Genomic DNA, 24,656 nt, shown 5'->3' with positions numbered 1-24,656 from the left:
CAAGGTGGCAGTGAGACACAACAAGCTCTTTTTGGACAGGGCTTTGACAGGTTTGCACGCAGAAAGTCCCTCACAGCATGAAGGCTGCCAAAGGCAACAACAGTGTAGGGCGGCCACTACCGAGAAAGGGGAGGGTAAGAGAATTCCTGTCATGATGTTGTTTAGCAGAAAGATTGGGGGATCTCTGGGTTAGAGAGCTCCAAAGGACAGCAGTGGGTTGGGGTCTTTTATATGCCAGGATTTTTATCTTATTTATCGGTAGCAGATGTTGAGTGTAGTTTGCAGGGTGTATGTAAAGCAGGTGGGCTCTAGATGGCTAATGGTTTGCTTATTTAGGTTATACTTAAACAACTGGATGTGTAAAAGTTGGATTTGGTGCTGAGGGGCTTTTGAGCTAACAGTCCTGGTTGCTGTGAAGAAGTAAACAAAACAGGGCCCCAAAGGTCATTTTTGGATCATTTATGTAACAGTTACACCTAGTCCAGCATTTACCAACTTTGATCCAAAAATATTTTTATTTTATTCCAAATATTTTGAACCCCTGCCATTTCTATGTCTACTTTCACCACTTCCGGCAGTCATATGAAAATATAAGAAATGATTTGGAAAAAAAAAAAGAAGTGATTTGGAAGGGATATGCTATTCTTTCCTTTTCTTTTGAGACAGAGTCTCACCCTGTCACTCAGGATGGAGTGCGGTGGCACAATCTTGGCTAACTGCAACCTCTGCCTCCCAAGCTCAAGTGATCCTCCTGCCTCAGCCACCAGAGTAGCTGGGATTACAGGTGTGTGCCACTGTGTCCAGCTAATTTTTGTGTTTTTAGTAGAGATGGGGTTTTACCATGTTGGCCAGGATGGTCTCGATCTCTTGACCTCATGATCTGTCTGCCTCGGCCTCCCAAAGTGCTGGGATTACAGCTGTGAGCCACCGCGCCTGGCCTGATCTGCATATTCTATAGTCTGAGACCCTTTCAGGGATGTGAACTGAACTAGTCACTTTTCTCATGGAACATCATTTTTGCTTTTTAAAAGAATGACTGATACAGTTTGGCTGTGTCGCCACCCAAATCTCATCTTGAACTGTAGCTATCACAATTCCCACATGTTGTGAGAGGGACCTGGTGGGAGGTAATTGAATCATGGGGGCAAGTCTTTCCTGTGCTGTTCTTGTGATAGCAAATTAGTATCATGAGATCTGATGGCTTTAAAAGAGGAAAGAAACCCTTTCACTTGGCTCGCATTCTCACTTGTCTGCTGCCATGTAAGACGTGCCTTTTGTGTTCAGCCATGATTGTGAGGCCTTCCCAACCATGTGGAACTGAGTCCATTAAACCTCTTTTTCTTTATAAATTACCCAGTCTTGGGTTTGTCTGTATCAGCAGGGTGAAAACAGACTAATACAATGACTGGCAGTGTAAGGTTATTCTTATTTGAGTACTTGGCAGAGTATTTTGTGAAAATGGGAGAAATAAGGCTGTCATTTCAAAGAAAAGAAATGACAAGGATTTGTTATCAGTGATAAAACTTTAGCTCTCAAGTGAATTTTGGAAGCCTTGTAGCTGCCACTGTGATCTTGAAAGCTATTCAGGTCCTTTCTAATGACATCAGTCATGATATTAACAACTGATTTTTGTTTTGGATAATGAAATGTGTTAATATATAAGACATTTATATAACTCAGAGAACCAATATTTTCCAAACTGCCAAGGCATGATGTTACAAAATCATGCATGGGTAAAGATCAACTCAAAAGTTGATCATAGTGGATCATAACACAAATGTATGAAAAGTTCATTGATATATTTTTGACTTCCACATTGCAATAACCCTTAAGCAATTACCACGTGCTGAGTTTTGGGGTATCAAAGAAAAGTATCCACAATGATCTGAAAAGTGATGATCTGAATGAAAATATATCTCTTTTCTAGGTAATAAAAAAAGAATGTCTATTAAAAATTTATCTGTTTTAATAGAAATTTTAATTTAACAAATATGACATACATAAACAAAAACTCTTTGGGATCCTGTAAATGGGTCCTGGGGCCTATTTGAAAAATACTACCAGAAAGTATTGTTTCAATTACTGAAACCTACAAATAGTTAAGTATTTTCTCATCACCAACATAAAAATATGAAGTAAAACCAATAGAATTGCTCTGAAACATAAGGGGAAATACAAAATCTAAGGTGGTTCTTCAGTGAATTACATTTATATCATATCTTTTAGATTTTTATCATTGTAATTACATTTTGTTTTCTATAATTTTTTGTTGTTGTTGAGATGGAGTTGCCCTCTATTGCCCAGGCTGGAGTGCAGTGGTGTAATCACAGCTCACTGCCACCGCTGCCTTCCAGGTTCAAGTGATTCTGCCCCAGCCTCCCAAGGAGCTGGGATTACAGGCGTCTGCCACTACACCCGGCTAATTTTTGTACTTTTAGTAGAGACAGGATTTCACCATGTTGACCAGGCTGGTCTTGAACTCCTGACCTCAAGTGATCCGCCCACCTCAGCCTCCCAAAGTGCCAGGATTACAGGCATGAGCCACTGTGCCTGGCCTATAATGGTATGTTAATTTGCATGTTGAACAAGGATGGCTCTTAAGGTACAACATTAACAGCCACTCTACTTTTGTCTCCTTTGGTCCCTCTAAAGCTGTTCATTGAAGGATTATTCTTACCCTGCTCCTGAATGAAAATTTAGTTAATACTATGACTTTCTAATTATTTCTGCTATATATGCTCAATCACATTTTAAGTTGCAAAATATAGACGACTCTCTTTGTTGAGATCCCACCCATCACACTCTGCACCGATCCTTCTAGGATGGCTCTCCCTCCCACTATGCCCAGTCTGGCTAGTGGGAAACACGTATACATCCTCAAATTCTGGGAATTTAGGCTGATTCTAATGAAGCAGTGGCAAACCTCTTCACTTCTGTCTGAGCAGCTGATCTACTACGCCCACTCCCAACTGCAGAGGACATGTAACAGGCCCTCTGCCACTCTCTCATGGGGCTCTAGGTGAAAGGTGAAGTAGCAGCATGAATTTGGTTCTCAATATTTCTTTTGAAAAGCTGCAGCTCTACCATTTCTTTCACTTTAGAATTTTATATCTACTGAGTCTTGCTAACTTAATTGTAATTTCCAATTCTAGAATAATATAATTTTACTTTTATAATAAAGAATTAATTATTCCTATTTATGAGTATATATTATAGTATAATACTGTACTATATATGACAGACAGACAAATACTTAAATGGCATAATCCTGTCCTTTAGAAGTTTACAGTTGAGTAGGTAAGGTCAGTATTTTCAGCCATTACATAGGTGTGAAAAGATTTAATGTGATTATGCTTTCCTGGTTTCTGGAATTAAACCAACTAGGCATTTATCTTAAATCCATGATCTGTTAACATATCTTTGGTTACTAGTGATCTCCATAATGACATGATTTATCTCAAAAGACTCCTTGGTTTGAAAATCTGATTAACCACTCTAGTATATTTTCTAGACTTGAAAATTGGTATTTAGGCCGGGCATGGTAGCACACACCTGTAATCCCAGCACGTTGGAGACCGAGGTGAGTAGATCACCTGAGGTCACGAGTTCAGGTTCAGCCTGGCCAACATGGTGAAACTCCATCTCTATTAAATATGCAAAAATTATCAGGGCATGGTGGTGCACGCCTGTAATCCCAGCTACTCTGGAGGCTGAGGCAGGAGAAGTGCTTGAACCCAGGTGGAGGTTGCAGTGAGCTGAGATTGTGTCACTGCACTCTAGCCTGGGTGACAAAGTGAGACTCTGCCTCAAATAAATAAAATAAAAAAGAAAATTGATATTTGTTCCTTACCTCTACAGATGCTTTTCAACTTATGATGGGGTTACCCCCTGATAATTGAATACTATACTGAAAGTGAAAAAAATGGTTGCATAGGTTCTTGAAGTATGGCTTTACTGAATGTATACAGCTTTTGCACCATTGTAAAGTCAAAAAACTGTAAATTGATCATTGTAAGTCAGGGGTCATCTGTGTTTTGATGGCTGCCACACCTGGCCAATTAATTTTTAATAGTTTAAAAATAATTCACATGATTTAAAATTCAAAAGATACAAAAGGGTATACAATGACAGTTTTCCTACTCTTGTCCCTTTACAACTTTCTGTGGAGTTAACCACTGTTAACAGTTTCTTTTTTTCTTTTCTTTTTTTTTTTTTTTTGACACAGGGTCTCACTCTGTCACCCAGACTGGAGTGCAGTGGCGTGACCACGGCTCACTGCAGCATCGACCTCCCAGGCTCAAGTGATCCACCCGCCTTAGCCTCCCCAGGTGCTGGGATTACAGGCATAAGCCACCGCACCCAGGCACCAGTGTCTAATGTGCCCTTGCTAGCTCTAGTTTCTTAAGAAATGTGTTTGCATAAAGTAAGATCTAATCTTCACTACAGATGTCACTGATACCCAAATACAATCTATGGTTACAGCTTCGGCTAAGGTTGGCAATCTAAAAATAAAAGTGAGAAGCTGTCAAAGGGACTTCCTAAAAATAAAAGAGAAGTTGTCAAAGGAACTTCCTAAAACTGAAAGAGAAGTTGTCAAAGGAACTTCCAGGATAATAACTTAACCTACAGAATAATCATTTAGACTGGCTGGGCTCGGTGGCTCACGCCTGTAATCCCAGCACTTTGGGAGGCTGAGGCTGGTGGATCACGAGGTCAGGAGTTCAAAACCAGCCTGGCCAATATGATGAAACCCCATCTCTACCAAAAATACAAAAATTAACTGGACATGGTGGTGCAGGCCTGTAGTCTCAGCTACTTGAGAGGCTGAGGTAGGAGTATCACTTTAACCTGGGAGGCAGAGGTTACAGCGAGCAGAGATTATGCCTCTGCCCTCCAGCCAGGGTGACAGAGCAGGACTCCGTCTCTAAAAAATTGTTTAGACTGTAATTAAAGAAATGAGCTGGAATTAAAGAAATGACTGGGCATAACTACTGATTTACAAGTGAGATCCAGTTTATATTATGGTATGAGATCTATTATAGGGGTAATATGAAAGGGTGAGGTGCCATGGTTTCTACGGTAGGAGGATATATACCATGGCTCTTATACAGGCTAAATGGGCTATTGCTACTTTGTTCTCCTTCAGTGAAGAGCCACATTAGCCTAAGAGTTCAAATTATTCTGATCTTAATGTCTACAGTTTGGTAACAGTTAAGAAGTCATTTAGTATATCTGATAGATGTAATATTGTACATTTGAAATTTTCTTATTGTTTATATAAAGCATCATGTTCAATATCATGAACACAACCATTGTTCCCATCATCATCCTCTTCATTTATTGAGCACCAGTCATCACCACCACCTTCATTATCATTATCATGACTAACATTTTTTTTAAGAGACGGGGTTTCACCATGTTGGCCAGGATGGTCTTGATCTCCTGACCCTTGTGATCCACCCACCTCAGACTCCCAAAGTGCTGGGATCACAGGCGTGAGCCACCGTGCCCAGCCTTATCATGACTAACATTTAGTGAACTCTTAACTATGTGCGAGGCCACCATATAAAGAATTCACAGATAATCATGACCAAGTCTATGAGGTAGGTACTTTCATTATGCCTGTTTTACAGATGAGGAAACTGAATAATGAAATGGGTTAAGTAATATACTCAAGGTCACACAGTTAGTAAAAGATGAAGCCAGGATTTGAACCCAAGCAGTCTATTGCACTAACCTGTTATCAAGGGGCATCCATGGAAGAGTAATATACGTATCTGAGGACAGTAAGTAAGGACAGCTTCAACAGCCCCATCAGTCAGATTTACACAATGTCCCATATGAATCTCCTATGCAAAAATAAAGAAAATAAAGTCTAAAGAAAACTTAGATCTATAATAACAATATGAACAATTTTGAGAAAGACTCTGATACAAAAAGTACCAAATATCTACTTACAAGGAAAACTATATAGAAAAGACCAGTATAAGTCTGAAGCAATTTGGAAGGAACAGCCTAAAAAGTTAAATGCCCAACCATTTTATAAAGTAATGTGTAATATCTATTAAAGCTGAAGACGAGCATGCCCCAGAACCCAGCAATTCCAATTATTAATATATACTATAGAGAATCTCTTCTACATGTGCACAAGGAAACAATTTATAAATATGGCCTTTGCAGTATTACTTGTAATAGTAAAAAAGTGGAGAATGGGAAAATCGATGGTTTATAAATAGAATAGAATAAGAGAAAACAGCTACAATGAAAAATACTTGTATTAATAGATATAAATCTCAAACATGTTAGCTCAGACCCTTTGGAAAACAGTATGGTAGTATTTTATAAAACTAAATGTATTTGCTATATGACCCAGCAATTTCACTCCTAGGCATTTACCCAAGAAAAATGAAACATATGTCTACACAGAGGCTTGTATGCAAACGTCTGTAGCAGTATTTATAACAGTCTAAAATTGGAGCAACCCAAATGTCCATCAAATGATACAATTATTATTATTTTTTAATTTCCATCGGTTTTTAGGGAACAGGTAGTATTTGGTTACATGTCTGAGTTCTTTAGTGTTCATTTGTGAGATTTTGGTGTACCCATCAACTAAGCAATATACACCGAACCCGATTTTTAGTCTTTTACCCCTCACCCTCTTCCCGTCATTTCCCCCTGAATCCCCAGTCTATTGTGTCATTCCTATGCCTTTGCAACCTCATAGTTTAGCTCCTGCTTATGAGTGAGAACATACGATGTTTGGTTTTCCATTCCTGAGTAACTTCACTTAGAAGAATAGTCTCCAGTCCTATACAGGTTGCTGTGAATGCCATTAATTAATTCCTTCTTATGGCTGAGTAGTATTTTATTGTGTGTGTGTGTGTATTTATATATATATAAATAATTTATCCATTTGTTGATTGATGGGCATTTGGGTTGGTTCCACATTTTTGCAATTGCAAATTGTGCTGCTATAAACATGTGAGTGCAAGTATCTTTTTCACATTATGACTTCTTTTCCTCTGGGTAGATACCCAGTAGTGGGATTCCTGGATCAAATGGTAGTTCTACTTTTAGTTCTTTAAGGAATCTCCACACTGTTTTCCACAGTGGTTGTACTAGTTTACATTCCCACCAGCAGTGTAGAAGTGTTCCCTCTTCACCGCATCCATACCAACATCTATAATTTTTTTCTTTTTCTTTCTTTTTTTTTTTTTTGTTTTGAGACAGAGTCTCAGCTCTGTCATCTAGGCCTGAATGCAGTGGTGTGATCTTGGCTCACTGCAACTTCTACCTCCTGGGGGTTCAAGAGATTCTCCTGCCTCAGCCTCCGAAGTAGCTAGCATGCCACCACGCTCAGCTAATTTTCGTATTTTTAGTAGAGTTGGGGTTTCACCATGTTGGCCAGGCTGGTCTTAAACTCCTGACCTTAGGTGATCAACTCACCTTGGTCTCCTAAATTGCTGGGATTACAGGCATAAGCCACCATGCATGGCCTGATTTTTTATTATGGCCATTCTTGTAGGAGTAAGGTGGTATCACATTGTGGTTTTGGTTTGCATTTCTGCAATCATTAGTGATATTGAACATTTTGTCATGTTTTTTGGCCATTTGTACATATTCTTTTGAGAATTGTCTATTCATGTCCTTAGCCCACTCTTTGATGGGACTGTTTCCTTTTTTCTTGCTAACTTGTTTTAGTTTGTTCTAGATTTTGGATATTAGTCCTTTGTCAGATGTACACATTGTGAGGATTTTCTCCCACTCTGGGTTATCTGTTTACTCTGTTGACTGTTCCTTTTGCTATGCAAAACTCTTTAGTTTAATTAAGCCCCAGCTATTTATCTTTGAATCCAATGGTAAAATTATAAATAAGTTGTAGCATATCCATGCTATGGAATACTACTTAGCAATAAAAAGGAATGAAATATTAACATATGCAACAACATGGATCAATCTTGCAAACATTATGCTAAGTGAAAGAAGTAAAAGAAAGAAATAAAAATCAAAATACTATGTTATATTTTGCAGAATTCCATTTATCTAAAATTGAATTTATATACAATTGTAGAAAAGGCAAAACAATGACAAAGTAAATCAGTGCTCGCCAAAGAGAGGGTCACAGAAGGGGATCAACTACAAAGGACCAGAGAGCAAAAAAAAAAAAAAAGAAAAGAAAACCACAGAGAAAACAGAAAACTTTTTAGGGTGATGAAAATGTTCTATATATCAATTGTGGTAGTGGTTATATGGCTATATAATCTTTGCCAAAATTTATCTAATTATACACATAAAATGAATGAATTTTCTTATATGTAAATTATATCTCAATTACACCTGAAAATTTTCAGAAAACATAATTCTAAAACTATATAAACAATGCTATATCTTATTTATGGATTTATACATAATAGAAAAAGGATCAATTTCTGTCTCAGCAAGGTCCACAGGAAAAAAAGAAAGAAAAAGTATCCAAACATGCAAGGAGAGATACATAATCATATTTAGGATAGTGGCTACCTTTGAAGGCAGAAAGGGAGAATAATGGAGTGGGGCTTTAGATGTAACTTTATTTTATTTTATTTTAGATGGAGTTTCATTCTTACTGCCCAAGCTGGAGTGCAATGGCATAGTCTCTGCTCACTGCAACCTCCGCCTACTGGGTTCAAGCAATTCTTCTGCCTCAGCCTCCAGAAACCAAAATCCTGGGATAAAAGACTTCTTAATATATTTAGAAATAGGTTACAAGTGCATTAGTCATTCAATTCAAAGGATGTACACAAATTTGAGATCTTTTTTAGGCTGGGTGTGGTAGCTCAAACCTGTAATCCCAGCACTTTGGGAGGCTGAGGCAGGAGGATCATCTGAGGTCAGGAGTTTGCGACAAGCCTGGCCAACATGGTGAAACCCTGTCTCTACTAAAAATACAAAATTAGCCGGTGGCACACGTCTGTAGTCCCAGCTACTTGGGAGGCTGAGGCAGGAGAATTGCTTGAACCTGGGAGGTGGAGGTTGCACTGAGCAGAAATTATGCCACTGCACTCCAGCCTGGGAAACAGTGCAAGACTTGAACCTGGGAGGTGGAGGTTGCCGTGAGCAGAGATTGTGCCACTGCACTCCAGCCTGGGCAACAGTGCAAGACTTGAACCTGGGAGGTGGAGGTTGCCGTGAGCAGAGATTGTGCCACTGCACTCCAGCCTGGGCAACAGTGCAAGACTCTGTCTCAAAAAAAAAAAAATCTTTTAAAATGATCATACAATGTGGCTATTGAAAAATAGAATGACAGGAAGACAAGAGAATTAGTACTCCTGGTAGAAATATCAGTCAGACCTGAAATCCTATTATACATTTAGACTAATAAATATTCACAATCTTCGTCCATAATAAGATGATTCTTAAATCTGTTAGAAGCTAAAGCTTCTGGCAAATAAGACATTTTACTGGAAGTAAAATGAGTTTTTATTTTAAAACAGCTTTATTTCCCTGCTTAACAGTTTTTATTTACTTTGGCAATAAAGAGATAGAAACCCCTCTCCCCAAAAAGTCCATAAAATACTTAACTGATAAAGCATCAGTTATCTGCTAGGTTTTAAAAATAATTTCTGAGAATATAAAAATTTAATCACCACTATCTTTAAAATTATTTTAAAATTACCTCTAATTTCTTGGCACAAGGTCCACTAACAAGTGCAATCACACCACTGTCAGATACCTAAGCAAAGGGAAAAAGAAACACAGCCCATGAGAGCAGACAATGGAAGTAGAATTTTTTTTAATGTATGACTTATTTAGATATAGTCTTATTGCTTCCCATTCATCAAACATGTGTTTTAGCCATATATACCTTCCACCCTTGTTACTTGAGAGTAATATGCAAAAATATATTGCAATTACTCAACCATAAAAGCATGAAATAGTCAATAATTTCAACAAAACCAAAATGAACTATTATTATACATTCTTATTAGTCATGAAAATACATTTGGCAAACACATTTGGCCTATATGTCATTTACCTGAGTAGCTGAAAAGTCAACACACTGCAAAAACGGGCAGTTTTTTCCTAATGCATGTAAGGACACATCAGTAATATTTAAGCAGCCACCTAAATCGATGATCTTTAACAGCTGGCAATTGAGTGCAAGAGCAACGACTCCTTCATCAGTGAGACTGCAGCATCGTTTCAAAGAAGCTTCATGTAGATATGAACAAGATGAAGCCACAGCTTTTATTCCTGAGGGAAAATATATCTTAATACAAACCCAATATTGGGGAAAAAAAGGTCTATAGAGGGGAAAAAAGGTAAAAATTCACTAATTCATCTAATAGTGACATTGAACAATGAAGTCTGTCTAGCTATAAAAAACTCTGCATTGCACAAACTGATAGGAGAGTGCCTGGTAAATTTAATCTAATGATTAATTCTTTTGTAATACAGCATCAAAGAAAGCTTAACAAAATATGAACTGGTCATTTCTTGTTCCACTATACCAGGCAAAATATTTAAAATATAGACATATGCATCCATGATTTCTTGAATCTTTATTTTTTAGTTATCTGAGACAGAGTCTCCCAGTCACCCAGGCTGGAGTAGTGGGCAATCTTGACTCATTTCAACCTCTACCTCCCAGGCTCAAGGTATTCTCCTGCCTCAGTCTCCCAAGTAGCTAGGACTACAGGGTACACCATCATGCCTGGCTAATTTTTGTATTTTTTGTAGAGACGCAGTGGGGGTGGGAGGCAGTTCACCATGCTGGCCAGGCTGGCCGAACTCCTCAGCTCAAGCAGTCCACCAGCCTCCCAGCTAAAAAAGTGCTGGGATTACTGGTAGAAGCCACCTAGCCTGGCCCATGTTTATGTTAAATATGTTTAAAATACAAGGTAATGACTTACCCAGTGTCCTTCTTAACGTTGACCACCAATTATAAGCAAGAATTCTAACTTGGATTATTTTCTTAGTCTGAATGTTTTTACTGATAAATATAATTCATATTTCTTTGACATCTTCATACTCTCTTTCGACATATTTTCTCCCTTACTTCACAATTTTACCAGATAGTGAACAGTAATCTACCAATGTACTCAGTATTAATAAACATACCTTCTGAAGTTACGGAAGCTCGATTCCCTTTTGAACAATTTAAATTTAATTTCTTTAGTTTTCTACAGGTAGACAGGTGCAGGAGAGCAGCATCTGATATATCGCAGCTCCGTAGGTCTAGAGTTTGGACTTCAGGATGTAAAATCTGTAACAAATAAGAGATTTTGAAAAATTATTTCTTTTTAAAATTTTATCATTATTATTATTATTATTATTTTGAGACAGTCTCACTCTGTCACCACGCTGGAGTGCAGTGGTACGATCTTGGCTCATGGCAACCTCGACTAGTTCAAGCAATTCTTCTGCCTCAGCCTCCCGAGTAGCTGGGACTACAGGTGTGCGCCACCATGGCCAGCTAATTTTTGCAGTTTTAGTAGGCAGGGTCTCACCATGTTGGCCAGGATGGTCTCCATCTCTTGACCTGGTGATCTGCCCATCTCGGCCTTCCAACCCAAATTCTTGGGATTACAGGTGTGAGCCACCACAGCTAGCCGATTATTTCTTTCTATAAATACATTTATTCCATATTCAGTGTTTTGGTGGTCATGATGGACAAGTGGCTGATGTAAAATACAGCAAAGAATACAGAAGCATATCCATGTAGAGACAGACACATAAAGCAGGAGAAAACCAAGTCTACATCCAGCTGGAGGTGCAGCTTTCACTGCTAGCAAAGTCCTTATTGGGACAAAAAGCACTGTTGAGATGGCTTTTTTTTTGGGGGGAGAAACAGAGGGATGGCACAAGGAGTTCTTTTTTTTTTTTTTTTAAGAAGAAAGAGAAAGAAAAAGAGAAAAAAAGAGGGAAAAAGAGAAAAAGAGGGAAAAAGAAATATTACTTCATTCCTAAAATGGCTATCAATAATGGCCGATCAATATTTTGTGTGTTTAAAGTGGATAATATATATTTTGTGTGTTTAAAATGGAGAGCTCTATTGAGTTTATTTGTTCTGGATCTGAGTTCAAGTCCTGGATATCGTTATCAGTTTTCTGTCTCGTTGAATCTAAATCTCATTATGGGTCTTATGTATCTGGGTGTTAAGATCTCTTATTATTACATTAATCCTTTTACCCTTGTATCCTTGTAGCTTTGAAATCTATTTTATTAATTGTGAGAATTGCAACTCCTGCTTTTTATTTATTTATTTTTGCTCTCCATTTAATTGGTAAGTTTTTTTCCAACCCTTTATTTTGAGTCTTTGTATATCTTTAGATATACGGTTAGATTTTGTCTGTATCTTTTGATTGGGGGATTTAGTCGATTGAAATTTAGGGTTACTGCCATTTGATATTAACTGGCTATTTTATCCTTTCATTGATGTAAATTCTTCTTTATGTTAATGCTCTTTACTTTTTGGTGTATTTTTAGAAAGGCTCATACTGGTTGTTCCTTTCTATGTATAATGCTTCTTTTAGAAGTTCTTGTAAGGCAGGCCTGGTGGTAATAAAATTTCTGAGTACTTGCTTGTTCCTAAAAGATTTTATTTTTCCTTCAATTGTAAAGCTTAAATTGGCAGGATATGAAATTCTGGGCTGAAAGTTCTGTTCTTTAAGTATACTGAATATTGGCCCCCACTCTCTTCTAGCTTGTAGGGTTTCCGCTGAGAGATCTGCTGTAAGCCTAATAGGCTTCCCTTTATGGGTAACCTGATCTTTCCCTCTGGCTGCCCTTAGTATTTTCTCCTTTGTTCGATCCTGGTGAATCTAACGATTATGTGCCTTGGGGCTGGTCTTCTTGAGGAATATCTTTGTGGTGTTCTCTGTATTGCCTGGGGTTGAATAGTGTCCTGCTTTGCTAAATTAGGAAAATTTTCCTGGATAATATCCTGAAGAATATTTTCCAGCTTGAATTCATTCTCTCCATCACATTCAGGTACACCAATCAAACGTATATTAGGTCTTTTCACATAGTCCCATATTTCTTGAAGACTTTGCTCATTCCTTTTTATCCTTTTTTCTCTATTCTTGTCTTGTCGTTTTATTTCATTAAATTGGTCTTCGACCTCTGATATTCTTTCTTCTGCTTGATCCATTCGGCTATTTAAGCTTATACATATTTCACTAAGTTCTCGTGTTGTATTTTTCAACTCCATAAGTTCATTTGTATTCCTCTCTATATTGTCTATTCTTTTCATCATTTCATCGAACCTTTTTTCAAAGTTCTTAGTTTCTTTACATTGGGTTAGAACAAGTTCCTTTAACTCCCAGAATTTTCTTATCATCCAACTTTTAAAGCCTACTTCAGATAATGGAACACAGTCTTTTTCCATCAGGACTTATTCTGCTGCTGATGAGTCCTTTTCCATCAGGGCTTGTTCCGTTGCTGATGGGTTCTGATTTTGGGTATACTCGGCCTTCTTAGGCTGTTTTTTTCCCTTCATTGTAGATGAACCGCCTTTCTAATTAGGTTTCTGAGTTGACGTCCGATTTATTGATTCCCAGTGCTGGGATCCGAGCAAGCCACTGTGGCAGCCTAAATAGCAGCGATAAAACTGATGGTGCTCTTCTGCCCGGGAATCTCTGGTCTGGCTTCCCTCTTGAGTCCGCAACAAGCGGCTCTGACTTCCTGGAGCTCCAAACTCCGGTCAGTAGGGTAGCAGTCCCGTTTGCTCTGCATGAAGAGCTGCTGCGCCGAGGGGCCGGCAAAACCGCTGCGGCGGCCACAAGAGTCGCGCTGGTGACCCGTGGGGCTCCTCCACTGGGAATCGGCTGATCTGTGACTGACAATAATTCGTCTAAAAGTGTGGCGTTGTCTCGTTCTCTAAGCTTTCACTGGGAGATGGCTTATTAAGGGAAAGGATCCATAGACCTGAGAAGCTTAACCAATGTGGCAGTGAGTAATAATCCTCTGGCAGATGCTCTCCTTAGAGACTCTCCCTATGAGCCTCTGGCTTAGTAAGTATGAGTCTTTAATCACTTGTGTACCAAGTGTTTACAGAGCACTAGAGTTGCTTATCTAGAACACCTGCCTTCTGTGAGATATGGTAAGGTTTCTCTTCAAACAGCCTGCTCAACCTTTTATTCAATTCCCAGTACCTCCCCCTACTTTCTTCTTTCTGATTTTACTACATGCCCAAACCTGCCACAACACCATGAAGTTATCAGCACCAGCTCACATCCCTACACTTATTTTAAAAAAGACTGAATCTCTAGTCTGCCACAGACAACCCCTTCCTCCTCTCCCCTCTCTCCCATCATGGGTCCACCTTATCTAAAGTAGTTTAAATGTTTAGCCAGTTGGGTCTAGTGTAGATTGTGCAGTCCAATCCCAGCCAATGGGGAAAGGACATAGAGACAAGAGTTGCATTGGAAATAAAAGTTCTACTCGCCTTTATTTGGGGCGCTCTCGTGGCCAGCCTTACAAGAGGCACCCTTCTACACAGAAGTAAATTTTCTTTACTGAAAAATCCTTTGTCTGAGTACTCACTTTTCCTTACAACTCCAAGTTTTATTTCTAACATATATCATTATTTTTGGGATCTAATACAAACAATCCCAGAATTATTGGGTGTTTTCTTGAGGTCAACAAATAATAGGTTAATTCCTAAGCATTTTTGAGCTCTTTCCTAGGAGTATTTTTCTGTTCTTTATTTTTTTCCAAAATAGAAATGGTTTTACCTTTCTGAAAATAAAAATAATGTATCATTATTGTAAAACATGCAGACAATAAGCCAGGTGTGGTGGCTTATGCCTGTAATCCCAGCACTTTGGGAGGCGGAGGCTGAGGCTGGTGGATCATGTGATATCAGGAATTTGAGACCAGCGTGGCCAATATGGTGAAGCCCCATGTCTACTAAAAATACAAAAAAAAAAAAAAAAAAAAAAAAAAGCCAGGTGTGGTGGCACACACCTGTAATTCCACCTACTCAGGTGGCTGAGGCAGGAGAATTGCTTGAACCCAGGAGGTGGAGGTTGAAGTGAGCTGAGACTGCACCACTGCACTCCAGCCTGGGCAACAGAGCCACACTCTGTCTCAGAAAAACAAAAACAAAACCGAAAACAAGCAAAAAACATTCAGACAATATAGAAAAACTACAACAAATTATAATAATGATTTCTAGTTATTAAGTGCTTACCAAGAAGGGTACTAAGTGTCATATATATTATACTATTTAATATTCTCTCTCTCTCTTCTCCCCTAAGGGGTTGGTCATTGTCATTTTACAAATAGGGAATTGAGACCCTGAGAGCTAGTAGCCTACATAAAGAACATAGCCAAAAGGAGCAGAGGTAGGATTGGAACCCAGGTCCTTTAAATTCCAAAGCCTATATTTTTAACCTCTATAACTAAAATTACCCATAGTACCAATACCCAGAGATAAAATTATATTAGTTTTTTAAAATGTTAGATTCAGGGGTACCTGTGCAGGTTACATGGATATACTGCGTGATGCTAAAGTTTAGCTTCAATTGAACCCATCATCCAAACAGTGAACACAATACCTGACAGGTAGGTTTTCAACTGTTGCTTCCCTCCCTCCTTCCTCCCTTTTGAAGTCCTCAGGGTGTATTGTTTCCATCTTTATGTCTGTATGCACCCAGTGATTAGCTCCCACTTATAAGTGAGAGCATGTGGTATTTGGTTTTCTGTGTCTGCATTAATTCATTTAGGATAATGGCCTCCAGCTGCATCCATGTTGCTCTAAAGGACATGATTTTGTGGCTGCATATATTCATTTTGATGTTTTTTTGAGTTTAAAAAACCCTTTGAAGAACAACAGGATCAGATCACATATAAGATGAGCCCTTTTTTATAAAATCAATAGATTGTGGTTGCATACTATTCCATTTTCTGCAAGTACTGTAACTTATTAAATGTTCTGGCAAACACTTGAGTTGAACATTTAGGTTGTTTTACGGAGGCAATGTTGTGCCGAGATTAAGAACATGTGCTCTGCAGGCAGACTGCCCAAGCTGGAACCCTATGATTGTGATCAAGCTCAGTTTTCTCTCTGTGCTTCACTAGCATTATTATTAAAACAGATGATAATGTTGTGAGAAATAAAGGTGTCTTCCTTATAACATACGCTATACAAAACTATGCTTATTATTACAAATGATATTATAATGACTATACTTGGGTACTTTTCTATTATCTTCCTGAGATTTCTACAGGAAGTAAATTGTTGAATTAATAATAAGTAAATCTGTAGAACTTTTGACAGTTAATGCCACTGTCCTAAAAGGTTATTTTAAAATCAATTTACATTCTCACTAGCAGAAGATAAAGTGACAGTTTCTCCACACTATTGCTAACATTGGGTTTTGGGTTTTTTCTTCAGTCTCTGCCAAACTGAAAGGCAAACTGTCACATTGATGACTAGTGAGGTTAAATATCCTTTGATATGTTATTGGAGATTTGTATTTTTTCCTCTGAGTATGTCCTGATTCTTCTGGTTTTTTATTTGGTTGTTTTGTTTTTCTTATTGGTTTGAAGGAATTCTTTATATTGTGAAGATAAAAAAGCCCTTAGATTTTCATAGATATTGTAAATATTTTTCCAAGTTTTTGACTTTCTTTTTCCTTCTTGCTATAAGGAGATCTGTATTTTTATGTAATCAAATCCATCTTCTCTTTTTTTCTTGGTTACCAACTTTGGTATCCTGTTTAAAAAGGCCTTCTCCATTCAGAGAGTATAAAACGATTTAGGAAATACTTCAAAAACAGCCATCCAAAGATGTGTGTAACTTTGTAACAGATGTTGTATCTGGCTTTTTGAATAATGTCATAAGCAGGACTCTCCTGCAGGGTAGAGACTAGAGGGAGAATATCCAGAAAAATCATGTCTTGTTTTTCTAGCTCATTCACTCTTTTTACTTCTCCTTTTTACTCAGCTAAAATAAAGTTTCAAAAATGGTAAGGATTGCCATCAAACAAAAACCTAAGTCACAGCTAAAGGGATAGAAAGAAATGAGGATGGTGGAAAAGTGAGGAAAACCACCATTTTTCCACAGTGTCATAATGGTTCATCTATGAGTCACAGATAACATTACATACTTCAGCAGAACCATCAACAATAAGAACCTGGAGATATGATTCTACTTCCACAGAGCCAAGCAAACTACACCAGTAAGATGTCTATGTTCAAATGCAAGCTAACATGAAGAAAATAAAGCATTATAATAAAGGCATATCAGGTTAATGCAGAAGAAACGTTAGGGACAGGTTGAAGTGCAATTCCAATGTAAAGTCACAGGGCTAGTCACATGCTGTACCATGTGGGCTGGGGCAGTGGCTCACACTTGTAATCCCAGATCTTTGGGAGGTCAAGGTGGGCGGATTGCTTGAGTCCAGAAGTTTGAGACCAGCCTGGTTAATATGGTGAAACTCTGTATTTACAAAAAATACAAAAATTATTTGGGTGAAGTGGTGAGCACTTGTAGTCCTAGGTACTCAGGAGGTGGGAGGATCACCTGAGCCCAGGAGGTTGAGGCTGCAGTGAGCCATGATTATGCCACTGCACTCTAGCCTGGGTGACAGAGATCCTCCCTCAAACAAACAAACAAACACCATAAAAAACATATGCTGGATTGCTGTCATCAGAGCTTGCTTACTTTTGATTACAGGCATTAGGTAGAAGGTAAGGTGAAGTCAGAGAAATTGTGGAGTCCTAATTATGGAAAAGAAGTCAGGCTGGCAGGGCCAGGGTAATAAAAACATAAAGCAGATAAGCTATAGGTCTTCCTTTCTTTGTGGCCCAGAACATACAGCCCTCCTGTGCAGACAATGTACGTAACTTACAAACTTCTTGCTTACCACCAAATGATTTAGCATCAAACACCTCGGCTGACAGAAGGATGCAAGTTAGCTCCCTGCTACCTTGGTGGTGTCAGTCAGCCCAAGTTCCATTCTGTATAATCCCCAGCAAGTCTTTGTCTCCTGGCAGTTGGCTCCTCTCTTGCTGGCTCTGCCCGTTGCTCCCTTGCAATGTATTTTCATATTTTCTCAAATAAATCTGCCTTTCTTTACCTGTAACTGTCTTGGTAAATTATTTTCCCACCATCCCACCAGCCCGGATAGTTGTCGTTCACCCTCAACAGCAATGAGCAGTTCTAGTCTCTGTAGACTAGATGGTGATGACTGCAAGAGTGGAGATGGCTGCAAACCCGAAGACAATATTTAAATATAAGTAGTGTAGAAATTCCTAACTAGCATTTTCAGTTTTTGAAACACAAATAGCAAAAGATAACACAGGAGTAATAGCAAAGGAAACTTTCTGCTCTGTTATTTAATAACCTTTAAAAATCAGGGGCTGAAGGTTAAGCCCTAATCTGAGGGGCTGTTCAGCAAAAGGAAGAGTGATTAACTGTCTTTTCCTGGTGCTTGGGGTTCTCTGCCTTGAAGCTCATCCCTCCAGCCCCTCTCCAGGCCTCCACCTGCTTTGTCAGCTCAGTAGGGCTAATACAGTCTTGTTTATAAATAAAAAGAGGAAGCAGATAAGCTATAGGTCTGCCTTTCTTTATGGCCCAGAACATATACCCCTCCTTGAAGCACCAAAGGAGGATCTGGCCTCCTTTACACTTGCCACTACCAGAGAGTCTACATAGATATATGCTCACAGGACAGAACAAGACACCTAGAGAGTATCACTATTTCAAAAGAAAAACAAAGATTACTGATTCCATCAGGAGCAGAGTATTTAGAACACAGGGGCTAAAGGTATTAATGAGCATAATAGTATGCTAAAATAAATAAGAAAAGACTAACAAGATAAAACAAGAAACCATAAAATGGTAAATTAGAAATACTAAATATGAAAAATATAGCAGCTGAAAAAAGAACAGTATAAATGAGAAGAGTGATAGCTTTTTTTTTTTTAAGACAGAGTTTTGCTCTTGTTGCCCAGGCTGGTGTGCCATGGCACAATTTTGGCTCTCGCAACCTCTGCCTCCCGGGTTCAAGTGATTCTCCTGTCTCAGCCTCCTGAGTAGCTGGGATTACAGGCATACACGACCACATCTGCCTAATTTTTTTTTTTTTTTTTTTTTTTTTAAGTAGAAGCAGGGTTTCTCCATGTTGGTCAGGCTGGTCTCAAACTCCCAAAGTGCTGAGATGACAGGTGTGAGCCACTGCTTGAGAACAGTGATTTTTAACTACTGGTCGTTATTTATGAATAAATTACAAAATCAGTTTAGCAGGCTGTGATCAACATTTTTTAAATAAAATCAGACTAAGTAGAAAAAAAATAGAAAAGACCAAATGTACTGCACATTATACTGTTACACATAAGTGTGGTTTGTGTACTACAGTCACAATGTAACATATATTTCTTATGTGAGTCTTGACCAAAAAGTTTTAAAACTTTTTGAAAACATGGAGGTCAAGGGTATAGGTATCATGAAAACAAGTGTACATGGAAGGCTAATGGGAGCTGACCAGAGCAACATCATTTACTTCCTGAATGTCATTCTGCAGCTGCTTGACCGTAGAATGTACTTGCTGCTGCTGCAGATGAAATTGCTGCTACTTATGAAAAGACTATGTACGCTGATGACGGAACTTTTCCAAACCCCTGAATCAAGGACTTCTGCCTAGAAACCCTTATTCTAACTAATGAATTGTTTGATAACCCTTTCCGACCTTTTTCTTTAAAAGCCCTCATATATCTCTTAGGACATGTGAATTAAATAGTTAGGACATGATTTCATATGCCTCTGGAGTCTGTGTTCCTTGAATTGCAATTCTAAAACCACCAATAAACCTTTTTGCTTGGATTTTCAGTCTCCATGACTGTGGTTGACATGAGAGAAGTGACTGAGACAATGGTGGAAGGAGATTTTTTAAGAACTGTTACATGTGGACATTTTGGTTATCTGGAGGGAATAAAACAAACTCTGATACTTTATCATATTCTAAAATGCAGGCCAGGCACAGTGGCTCACACCTATAATCCCAGCACTTTGGGAGGCTGAGGCAGGTGGATCATTTCAGCTCAGGAGTTTGAGACTAGTCTGGTCAACATGATGAAACCCTGTCTCTACAAAAAATGCAAAAATTAGCCAGGCATGGTGGTGCACACCTATAGTCCCAACTACTCAGGAGGCTGAAGAGGAATCACTTAAGCCCAGGCACTGGAGGTTGCAGTAAGCTGAGATTCTACCATTGTACTCTAGCCTGGGCAACGGAGCAAGATCCTGTAACAACAACAAAAAAATTAAAAATGATTACCAGTCTTACCATATACCATTGTTCCAAAAATCTAAAACCATATCTAAACAGAAAATACAATACACTTGCTTTACAGTTATTCATACTCTTACCTCACTTATATTTGAATCTGTTATCCGCCCCTGCATGCTCATTATTTTAATCAGTCTATCTTTTATGTTGGGAGGCAAAGGCTTAATGTCTGTGATATATCTGGAAATATTCTTCATGAAGCACCAAAGGCATCTGAAATACAAATACAATACAGTAAATCACATTGGGCCTGCACTGATTCCTAACACTTGTCTTAATGCTATTTGTCAGCACTTAGCCCTTTCATACAAGTTTATGTTTTGGCTATGTGTGGTAGCTCACACCTATAATCCCAACACTTTGGAGGCCCAGGCAGGAGGCTTGCTTAAGCTCAGGAGTTTAAGACCAGCCTGGGCAACATGGTGAAAGTCTGTCTCTACAAAAGCAAATAAAAAAATAAGCTGGGCATGGTGGTGTGGGCCTGTAGTCCCAGCCACTTGGGAGGCTGATGGGGGAGGATAACTTGGGCCCAGAAGGTTGAGACTGCAGTGAGCTGTGATTGTGCCACTACACTCCAGCCTGGGCAACAGAGCAAGATCCTGTCTCAAAAAAAGTATATACATCTTACATTAATACTATATTTAAAACTCTAGCTCTGTAAGCTTCAAAAACCTAGTCTGCATTAAATTATGGACAAGGTGTTCTTCCTCTAAATTTTTTTAAATGCATACCGCATGTACCAAAATGCATTTTAAATGACCAACAAGAGTGTTTTTCCTAAGTTTCTAATTCCTAAGACACATATTCCTAAATAAGCATTATACTGGGACCCACTAATTGAAAAGTTTTATCTGTTAATCCAACAAACTTGTTTTCACTATTTTTCATGAACATTACGTGGATAATGAAATCACTAGAGAAAGAACCATAACCACAAAGATTCTGCAAATAATACAAATCACAGAGATACCAAACTTAGTGCCGGCATTGTACATGCAGAGAGGAGAGCTATCAGGCATTGACAACCAAGAATCTTATGACCAACATATCTATCTGTGGACTGAAAATCAACCATCTAAAAAACTCATACTTCTAACAAACAAAAATCTTAGTAATTTCTGTGTGCAAATATCCCCACATATACAAAATTTTACATTCATGAATGACTGTGATCTTATACCTGTAATTAATTTTTTTTTTTTTAGACTGAGTCTTACTCTCTTGCCCAGGCTGGAGTGCAGTGGCGAGATCTTGGCTCAATGCAACCTCCACCTCCCGAGTTCAAGCAATTCTCCTGCCTCAGCCTCCCAAGTAGCTGGGACTACAGGTGTATACCACTACACCCAGCTAATTTTTGTATTTTCAGTAGAGACAGGGCTTTACCGTGTTGGCCAGGATGGTCTTGATCTCTTGACCTTGTGATTCGCCTGTCTTGGCCTCCCAAAGAGCTGGGATTACAGGCATGAGCCTCTGCGCCCAGCCACCTATGATTAATTTTTTAGTGCAATTTTAATTTTTACTTTTGGTTGCCTAAGCAGTTTCCTCTCTTATTCTTCCCCCTCCATTAGTTTAGCTGTCCACACCAATGTAGCATATATTCTTTATTTTTCTCTGTGCTTGTACACACACACACACACACACACTCTCTCTCTCAAAGGCTTGTGTGGGGGAGGGGTCATTGTCTCCTAAAATGGCACCACCGTGCACTTACTTTTCTACACCATCTTTCATTCAATATCTAATGAAATCCCTTCAAGGCATTAAGCACAGTTCTGATGCTCCTTGAATGGCCATATCATATTTCACAGTATGGATCATCTAATTAGTGACCCCCATGCCGACAAACATTCCCACTATTTCTAGGATTATACTGTCAGATTATTTTTCAGAAAGTCTGGAAAACACTTTATATTTCTATTGGTAGTGTTAGAAGGCTTCTTTTCTGCTACATCCTTCCAGCAATAGGTATTATGGCTAGTTTTATTGACTTATTTTATGTTTAATTTTATTTATTTATTCATTTTTTCTGTTACTTTCTTATCTCCATTTCCCACTCCCATTCCTCACCATTCTAGGAAACTATTCTAATGTTTAATGTGTATCTTTTCATTGTATATTTCCTTTAACACGTTTGTTGCATGCATGCTTTCTGATTTGTATACATGGGACTTGTCATAGATTTGTTGCTTTTCACTCAGCACTATGTTTTCAGGATCACCTACTCTTAACTGTTGGAAAGCCTAACAGGTGAAAATGGTGTCTCACTATTACTTTAACTTGTTTTTCTCTAACTACTAGTAAACTTAACATCCTTTCATGAGCTTACTGGCTATCTGGATTTTTATTTTTTTATTTTTATTTTTGAGACAGAGTCTTGCTCGTCACCCAGGATGGAGTGCAATCGCGTGATTTCAGCTCACTGCACCCGCCACCTCTGGGGTTCAAGCAATTTTCCTGCCTCAGCCTCCCGAGAAGCTAGGATTACAGGCACCTGCCACCACGTCCAGCTAATTTTTATATTTTTAGTAGAGCAGGAGTTTCGCCATGTTGGCCAGGCTGGTCTTGAACTCCTTACCTTGTGATCTGCTTGCCTCAGCCTCCTAAAGTGCTAGGATTACAGGCATGAGCCACTGTGCCCGGCCCTGGATATGCTTTTCTTTTCTTATTTTTTAAATTTATTTTGTTAACTATACTGCATCACTGGATATGCTTTTCTATAAAGTCTATACATACCCTTTGCCTGTTTTATTTTCGAACTGATGCATAATAGATGTACATATTTTCAGGGTACCTGTGATAATTTGACATGTTCATATCTATAAAGATCAAATCAGGGTAATTGGGTTATGCATCACCTTAAATATTTATCTTTCATTTATGCTAGGAACATTTAAATTATTCTCTTCTAACTTTTTTGAAGTGTAAAATAGATTATCATTAACTATAGTCACCCTACTGATCTATAGAACAGTACTATTTCTTTTATCTGTGTATTTATACCCATTAATCAACCTCTCCCTATGCCCCCATTCCCTACCTTTCCCAGCCTCTGTTAACCACCCATCTACTCACTATCTTCATGATATTCACTTTTTTTTTAGCTCCCAAATATGAATGAGAACATGTGACATTTGTCTTACTGTGTTTGGCTTACTTCACTTAACATAATGTTCCAGCCATGTTGCTGCATATGACAAAATTCATTCCTTCCCTCCCTACTTTCCTTGCTTCCTTCCCTTCCTTCCTCCCTCCTTCTCTCCCAAGATGGGGTCTTGCTCTGTTGCCTAGGTTGGGGTGCAATGGTTCAATCACAGCTCACTGCAGCCTTAACCTCCTGGACTCAAGAGATCCTCCTGCCTCAGCCTCTAGAGGCATGCTTACCACACTTGAGTAAGATTTCATTATTATTTTATTTTATCTTTTTTTACTTTTTTTGAGACAAAGTCTTGCACTGTCACTCAGGCTGGAGTGCAGTGGTGCAATCTCAGCTCACTGCAACCTACACTTCCCGGGTTCAAGTGATTCTCCTGCCTTCGCCTCCTGAGTAGCTGGGATTACAGGCATGCGCCGCCACACCCAGCTAATTATTGTATTCTTAGTAGAGATGGGGTTTCACTACTTTGGCCAGGCTGGTCTCAAACTCTTGACCTCGTGATCTGCCCACCTTGGCCTCCCAAAGTGCTAGGAATACAGGTGTAAGCCACCGCGACTAGTTGAATTCATTATTTTTTAGTGGCTGAATAATATTCCATTGTGTATATGTACTGTACCACATTTTCTTTGTTCATCCACTGATTATGGTTATTTTGGTTATTACAAATAGTGCTGCAATAAACATGAGAGTGCAGATATCTCTTCTATGTATTTACTTCTTTTTTTTTGGACATCTACCCAGTAGAGAAATTGCTGAATTATACAGTAGTTCCATTTTTAGTTTTTTGAGGACCATTTTATTATTTTTTGACAAATGTGTAAGAGCTCTTTGTTGCGGCCAAATACATGCCACATGTGGCCAAATATGTTTGGTGTATATGTTTATTTACAGCATTATCTAATTCTACTATATTCTCATTTTTCTACTAAATATGTGTAATTTCTATTTATGATATTTGTAATTTAAAATCAAATTTGTTTCATTTCTACAAGCTTTTGCTTATTCTTGTTTTATAATAAAAATTTCAAAACTACAGAAATATAAAATAGGATGACATACATCTATGTATCCCAAACCTAGAATTTTATTACTCTTTATCATATTTGTGTCAGATATCTCAAGACAAAGCATTTCTGATTAAGGCCAAGCATGGTGGCTTATGCCTGTAATCCCAGCACTTTGGGAGGCTGAGGCAGGAGGCTCACTTGAGCCCAGGAGTT

General features: G+C 38.6%; 1 protein-coding gene across 17 annotated transcripts in view; it reads right to left on the bottom strand.

Moving 5' to 3' along the window:
- AMN1 (antagonist of mitotic exit network 1 homolog) overlaps nucleotides 1-24,656 on the bottom strand; it is a 78,559-nt gene that overhangs the window by 27,230 nt on the left and 26,673 nt on the right. For 15 of the 17 annotated variants that reach the window (XM_017976013.4, XM_017976008.4, XM_078338939.1 and 12 more), the window contains 5 exons: nucleotides 20,363-20,495; nucleotides 11,104-11,248; nucleotides 10,019-10,236; nucleotides 9,659-9,715; nucleotides 5,738-5,849 (listed from right to left, as the gene is read on the bottom strand). In XM_017976013.4, coding sequence (XP_017831502.1) covers nucleotides 5,738-5,849; nucleotides 9,659-9,715; nucleotides 10,019-10,236; nucleotides 11,104-11,248; nucleotides 20,363-20,495 — 665 coding nt within the window. The remainder of the gene's footprint in view (nucleotides 1-5,737; nucleotides 5,850-9,658; nucleotides 9,716-10,018; nucleotides 10,237-11,103; nucleotides 11,249-20,362; nucleotides 20,496-24,656) is intronic. The other 2 variants (XM_078338942.1, XM_078338937.1) reach the window with 1 other exon arrangement.

This window comes from Callithrix jacchus, chromosome 9 (assembly GCF_049354715.1).
Source record: "Callithrix jacchus isolate 240 chromosome 9, calJac240_pri, whole genome shotgun sequence".
NCBI classification, from domain to species: domain Eukaryota; kingdom Metazoa; phylum Chordata; class Mammalia; order Primates; family Cebidae; genus Callithrix; species Callithrix jacchus.
Note: the sequence above shows the minus strand (reverse complement) of the source record. Positions and strands in the feature narration are given on the sequence as shown.